Genomic DNA, 7,500 nt, shown 5'->3' on the forward strand with positions numbered 1-7,500 from the left:
TGTTACTCGTAGCCACAAGGAAACTTTTAAATGGTACTACTTTTCTAGAGATCATTTTCGTCATCATCGTTATTCGTCATTATAACCTTCTTTGTCATCATCATCGTCGTTTTCGTCTTGGTCGTCGTCATCATCGTCATCGTCGCTGTTAAAATTCTTCGTCGTCATCATAGCAATCGTCTTTGTCGCCTTAGTCGTCGTCATGATCGTCATCGTCGCTGTCGCCTTCGTCGTCGTAATCGTCGTTGACGTCTTCGACGTCGTCATCATCGTTATCCTCATAGTCGTGGTTGTCGTCGTCATCACATCGCCCAAACAGTTTTATTCATCACTAATCGTTATCATCACTATCACCATAATAGCCATTGACATCATCGTCCTCTTCATCTAATTGAACTCTGATGGTAATTCATTTTACTTTGGTTTGACTTCCTAGCCCGGGTTGTTGGAAGAATGATTACCGCTAACCAGCGTTAAATATCATAGAAACCTATAGGTTTTGATACCTCTTAACCAACAGTTAGCGCTCGTAAACAGGATTCGAGCAACCGGCCCAGACCTGGTAATTTCCAAACATACTTTGTCAAACAAGGTGAGTTACCACGCCTAAAATCTAACTACTTTCAACAACAAAGCTTACCTGACAGCGTCACAGCTCCCATCAATCGTACAATATTGGGATGTTGAAGCCGCTTCATAAGTTCATACTCCGCCAAAAGATCTTCCTTGTTGGACTCTGTTGCTTCAACTAACACAACAACGATACAGTCAGGTTTAGTTCACACCATACCGAGAAAACTTGTAGAACTGAAAACCCAGGCCCCAGGTAACTTTATCCTACAGTTTTAATCTGTGCCCAGATTTTAGTATTTGCTCACGTAACCGTTAATAAATAAGCACATATGTGGTAAAATTTAATAATAATAATAATAATAATAATAAAAATGATAATAATAATAATAATAATAATAATAATAATAATAATAATAATAATAATAAATAATAATAATAATAGAACAAGTTTACTCAGGATGACTGCGTCAGTTTAGAAAAGAAAAAAATGCTATCAATGCAGATCCTGCATTTTCATTGGCTGGCGCTGCAAACCGCGACACTCAATGATCGAAAAACTTGTTGCTGCGTTGCGAGACGCATTGCGCGCCCAAAGTACAATTGATTTCTACTTTTTGCAACGATGGCGGCAACAAGAACCTTGGGTGGTATGGCTGTGGCAGGGTATGTTACATTGGGCAATTTTTCGTGCAAACTTATGCCGCAAAGAAAATTAGGAAGCAAATTGCACGAAAAACTGCCTAGTGCAAGAAGACTATCTCTGTCTCCTTATATTTCCTCATTTTGTTTTACCTTTTGGAATTTTAACAGCGACAATTCCAAGGTCATCTACAACCGCCTTAGCGACAGCGCCAAACGCCCCTTTGCCAATGTACTTCTGGATGTGCACTTTTTCGCAAGGGTATTCCCACTCAGGATTTTCTTGGTTTAAGGCCGACATATTGGTGTGCATGAGTTGCACATTCCCATCTGGTCGTGGTTTATGTTCCTGCAAAGATCGAAAACAGCGCGACAATGCTTTTGAAAGCATTTATCAATCTAGCATTTAAAAAGAATTAAAAAATTTGTTGTCAGTGGCTAAAAAACTTATGTAAAAAGGACATTTCGGTCAAAATACTCATTTTGTATTCGTAAGCCATTTTATGCTGAAGAAGGTCATAGTATTTTGATCGAAACGTCCTTTTTACATAAGTTTTTTAGTCAGTGACAACAAGTTTTTAAATTCTATTTATCATGCCTGACTACAACTACGGTATTTTTAAAATCTAGCATTTTTAAGAAAATAATAGATATTCTATGGGAGACGTGGTATTTTGGTATTTTGATCCACAGTGGTGAAGCGGAAAGAAGCTGCTCCTAAAGAGTGGAAACTCCAGGTTCAAATCCAGTCCACGGACATGACTTTTATTTTCCTTATTTTGTTTGCTTCCACAAGTCCAGAGACACAGTGTCCTAACTTAACGATAACAGTAAATTCAACGGAAACTAGAAATTAACGATAATATTTAATTTAGAGAAGAGATCACGTTAATACAGCAAACGCCAGCCCAAAATATGCGTTTTTCCTGAACTAGTTTAATGATAAGCTAGTTGCTAGGCAACGAGCGGGCTTGTACAGAAATGCATACCTTATTATAGGAAATTAACAATGCACTTTATTAACGCGATTTACAAAATTCTGCTTAATCTATAATGTATCTTAATTAATGTCGATGTAAATTTAATGCAGACTATTTTACAACATTCTTATTTTACAAAACCTTATTATTTGATGACTCCTCTACTGGCGCTTCAGACTCACTATCTGACCGGACGTCTTCGTTTAAAATCGAGTTCAAAATGTCTTTTGAGTTTAATTGATCTTGATACTCCTCTGTCTCCCCGAGAGGCTAGAAATTTGACGTTCACAAATGTAAAGTGCGAGTTTGCAGAATTATAAAAATCGCAGTAAATAAAGCAAAATGCTTATCGAAAAATTCGCTTTAATTTCATTTAAACACTCACACCGAATTCGAAATTACTGACACCGAATAGTCCTGAGTTAAGTGTATGTAACGAGTTAATGAAAACTGCTCCATATTGTTCAGAAAATTTGTTTTGTTTATGTAATGGAGAAGATATTCATATTGTCATGAAAGATATTGATTTCTCTATTTGTGCATTGGCCGGGAACTGGGGCTACCACATGAACGATCATGTTGAGATTGGTCATTTGGCCAAGTATGGTGCTTTTAGGGTGAACAGAGACCAAGTTATGGACCTTGAAACATGGTTCAAAATCCATACAGGCGTCTCTAATTTTGATACAGCGTCCCCCAAAACCATATAAACTCTTAAAATCTTTATGATTTCCGTGATACTCTTTAAAATGGGCAAACATAGCGATTTTCACCGCAGCTTCTTCCAAATTGTAGGTACATAACGGGATTTTACAGTTGTCACCAAACTGATTAAAAAAAAAAAATAGAGTTTATGCGGTTTTGGGGGACGCTTTGTCAAAATTAGAGACGTTTGTATGGATTTTGAACCGTATTTCAAGGTTCATAACTTAGTCTCCGTTTTTCTACTTTGAGTTACATAGAACTAAAAAGTTCTCAAAAAAAAAAAAACACACAACTTAGACAATTTTCATGATTTTATGAAGAGCACTAGCCTGTAGTTTACCGTTTCACGTAAAAAAATGCTGAATCTCTCTAATGTGAATACAAATACTAATTTATAGTATACTGAGGAATAATTTTTACCTCGTTATTATACATGTTAGCGTTTGGAGACCTTGGCGAATCCTTAGAGCTGTGAAGCAAACAAGACAATGTGAAACAGAACAAGTAGTTATACTGAGGAAAAGTAATTCACGACTGCCGGAAAAAACAAACATATATATATATATATATTCAAGTCTTTAAGAATATGTAATATTATTATAATTACATAGGTGATTATTGAAAATTCTCTCCCATGATTGGCTGCACTTGAGATTATTACGCGATAATCGCCCAAGCGGTTTTTTTCAAACTGGCCGTCGAGCTGAAATTAATAGGCCATTTCCGAGTTCATGTCTGCCTTCTCTCGTCTAAGTGCGAAGTTTTTGTGATGGTAATTAGTTCTACTTTACATATGAATAAAAACTAATTTTCATAACAAAAACTTCGCACTTAGACTCGCCTTGAAGAGGAGGCAGATATTGCTTAAAGAAAATGCATATTTATCAAATAATCACCTATGTAATTACACTAAAGCAATTATTCACCTTACGCTCGGTGAATATCGGTGAATAAAAACTGACACGATTCACCTCGCCTTCGGCGAATAATTGTTAAACATACTAACATTAATAATGTTAAAGCTAAAGGCCTTAATGACATGGCGGCCATATTGAGTCCCGCACTGAAACTCGCTCCCAAACATTTCAACTTGAGGCTTGGGGTACGGAATCTGTTGTCTATGGCCGATATGCCCGCTGTGCGAATAAGGCCCAATTGTGACGTAAAATCCAGAATAACCTGTGCATGTACAGCTGCCCGCTCTCCGAAAAGAAAAAAAAAAAGATCGGAGAGGAGCGTCTGTGATTTACCGTTGATAATCGTGTTCAATACCACGTGATTTTTCCTGGAATGCTTGGAAAATGATTTGATTGGTTATTTCCCATCGATCATTACATCATTGAAACAACGAGTTTTGATTGGCTTTTATTTTTATTTCTCGACATCAACACCGTGAAATGTTTAAAAAATTACATATTATTTCTAGCTGTATTTTCAAGATTACCTTATACACTGTAGTTGTCACGTTTATGTGCATGTTAGCGTTACGTTTCTATGTACGATAGTTAGTGTATATGTACTCTCCATATTGTACCTCCGCTGTTAACATTTAATTTAATTTATCTGATCCAGGGCCTGACATTTTTAACTTTATAGTTATTTCGGGGTGCTGGTACCCTTTTAGTTATCGTATTTAAATTTAATTGTTTTTGTAACCTACTTTATTTAAATCTCTCGGGTACAATAAATATTATTGTTGTTGTTGTTGTTGTTGTGAGAGCCACCGTGAGAGATTTTACGATGAGTTCGTGTGTACTTTGCGCACGGTAAAATATACGAACACAAAATATTTTTGATGGCCAACAGGTTATTATTTTAAAGTACGAGCGGAATTGTTATCTATGGTGTGTAAATTGGAAATCGATTCTACGTATATTTGTAGGAATTGTTGTCAGCGCTAAAGAAACGAAAGCGCTCCTGACGAATCTTCACGAGGTGAATATAGCACTATTCAAAAGATTGTCCACTCGAAAACGTCTCGCGCTATCCCTTACCAGCCAATGTAATCCCAACGCCTTGCTCGGACCAGCCTAGCCACTCTCAAGAACAATCTACAAGGCGTGTTGCCCTGGAAGATTTGAGATGTGGACATATCGAGGAAAATAACAGCTCATCGGCATCGGTTGGAAGACTTGCAAATACATCCTTTCCTTTAAAGAGTGCTTCTATGCTATAAAGCCAAGGTATCTTAAAACTATTGGAGAGGCTCTTCAATGCACGTTTGAAATCTACCTCATTGACTACCATTTTGAGAATTTAGCTCCAAAGAAATATGAGCCACGCAAATATTTCTTTGGAGCTAATTTCTCAAAAGCGTAGATCACTTAATAATGTATGCAAAATTATTCTGGAACACGATTACTAACGGTAAATCACAGACGCTCTTCTCTGATAATTTTATTTGCGGAGAGTGGGCGGCTGTGACACAGGCTAAATCCAGAATAGACCCGGCATGCCTCTCACATCAAGGCCGTGAGTCCAAATTACTGCTAGTTCAGCCAAGTTTAAGTGCCTTGATCGGCACAGAAAAAGCGAAATTCCAGGCGACAATGGTGACATTTGTATTAGAAACGAAAAATATTTGAGTTACGATGCACTTTAAAGGTAATAAGTCAAATCAAATGTTGGTTTCATGTGGGAAGGGAAAAAGCGAACCATCCATAGGAATTCTCTTGAAGCAGGGAAGAGAACCAACAAATTCAACAGGTCATTTCCGAGTTCATGTCTGCCTCCTCTTCAAAGCGAGTTTAAGTGGGAAGTTTTTATTTCGTTCTCATTCATATGGAAAGTAGAACTAATTACCATCACAAAAACTTCGCACTAAGATTCGCTTTGAAGAGGAGGCAGACATGAACTCGGAAATGGTCTACTGCGCTGCACTTTCTCAACCAACCGAGATATCAATATTATGTCTGCGGATGACACGAGGCTCTGGGAAATTCTTTGTAGGGGAACATGCGCCGTAGGGCTCTTATAGCCAAAACTTGGCTATTTGAACATGCGCCTGCTCACTCCTCGTGCTAACATGAATGCACCAATCAGAGATGCTTTTTATTGTTCTTCACGAAAACCATTGAGAAGACAGGGTTCCCCAGATCTCTTCTCTCCCTCAGTCATGCGCAAAAGGGAAGAGCTTCGGGGTCGAGATTGGGATTTTTCGTGTTTCCTTGCAACTGCTTAAGTTTGTTAGCTAACTGAGATGATCTTTCAAACTACCAATAGACCTTTTCACGGTTTCTGACGCTGTATTGGTTGGGGGACAAACACGGCTTAAATTACAGTGGGTGTAGAAGAATCTTGTCAACTTTGAACCATTACAAGTCCTTTAAGGGTAAGCGCAGTGCTGAGAGCACTTGCCTCCCACCAATGTTACTCAGGTTCGATTCCCGAACCTGACGCCATAAGTGTGTTGAGTTTGTGTTGGTTCTCTACTCTGCGTCGAGGGTTTTTCTCCGTGTTCTCCGGTTTTCCTCCCTCAGCAAATACCAGCATACAGCTGATTCCAGCAGGTTGTAATCTGTACTCCGAGGTCATACATACATGGACAGTATAACGGCTGCCAAAGGTGCCATAGTGTGCATTCAGTTCGACATTGTTAAGCTGCGTCGTTGCTGTACTTTGAGACGCCGACTAGCTAGACTAATTATTATTTTTAAGGTGTGACGGTTGTAGATAGCGAGAATACTTCTCAAAAAAAACTTCTATTGAGATTATTTTTGTGAAGTATGGCGATCAAAATCAAGCTATAACAACCGTAAACTAAATTTGTAAATTTCATATAAACCCTTGCAATCCAAATTATGCAAATTCCCGCGAAATTTGAAGCGAAATGAGCAAATTTATAACATCCAATTTTCAAACGTTGCCCCTTGTGCAATGATATACTAATAATTTTCGGTTGAGTGAATGATAGTATTTATATATTTATTTAACAGATTCGCCCAAAGGCAGGTAATATTACAATAGGACACAAAGTCCCCTACTATGTAAATTACCTGACCCAACCCCTAAAAGAAAAAAAAGATACAAAGCCACTCACTTGCAAGCACCCCTTGCTACAAAAAAAAAAAAAAAAAAAAAGAAGAGGGACAACTTAATAAGAAACAAACAACTACATAAATCGTGTAAATACAAAAAAAAAATATATATATATATATGATATATGATATATATGATCTTATATCATAAGATTATATTCATATAGAGTTATGCGCTCTATAAGCATTAAAGATTATTATTATTAAGATTAATAAAACGGATAGAGAATAGTAGGAACGTATGAAACGTTTCAACATGTACAACTAGTATCTATGTTCATACGACGACCCTTAGGACAAACTAACTTGTAAGAGCGAATGTCGTCTTGGTTAAAAACAACAGTAAGTGTTTTATACAAAAATGGCTTAAGTTTCTTCTTAAATTATTCTAGCAAGCTTTCAGATTTAATATACTCTAGAATAGCATCCCACAAATTAGAAATGCGTACAAAATACTAGTCACGAAACAGGGAGGTTCTAGTAAAATTATTTTTTAGAAGGAGACCTGACGACCCACGACGGGAACGCCCACTACAAAATTCAACTAAATCATTAAGATATAAGTT

General features: G+C 37.3%; 1 protein-coding gene across 1 annotated transcript in view; it reads right to left on the reverse strand.

Moving 5' to 3' along the window:
• Window positions 1-7,500, reverse strand: part of LOC137983258 (fibroblast growth factor receptor 2-like) — a 40,638-nt gene that overhangs the window by 11,788 nt on the left and 21,350 nt on the right. The window contains exons 7-9 of the mRNA XM_068830458.1: window positions 3,318-3,366; window positions 1,366-1,561; window positions 641-748 (exon numbers count right to left, since the gene is read on the reverse strand). Coding sequence (XP_068686559.1) covers window positions 641-748; window positions 1,366-1,561; window positions 3,318-3,366 — 353 coding nt within the window. The remainder of the gene's footprint in view (window positions 1-640; window positions 749-1,365; window positions 1,562-3,317; window positions 3,367-7,500) is intronic.

This window comes from Montipora foliosa, chromosome 13, assembly GCF_036669935.1.
Source record: "Montipora foliosa isolate CH-2021 chromosome 13, ASM3666993v2, whole genome shotgun sequence".
Classification (NCBI taxonomy): Eukaryota; Metazoa; Cnidaria; class Anthozoa; order Scleractinia; family Acroporidae; genus Montipora; species Montipora foliosa.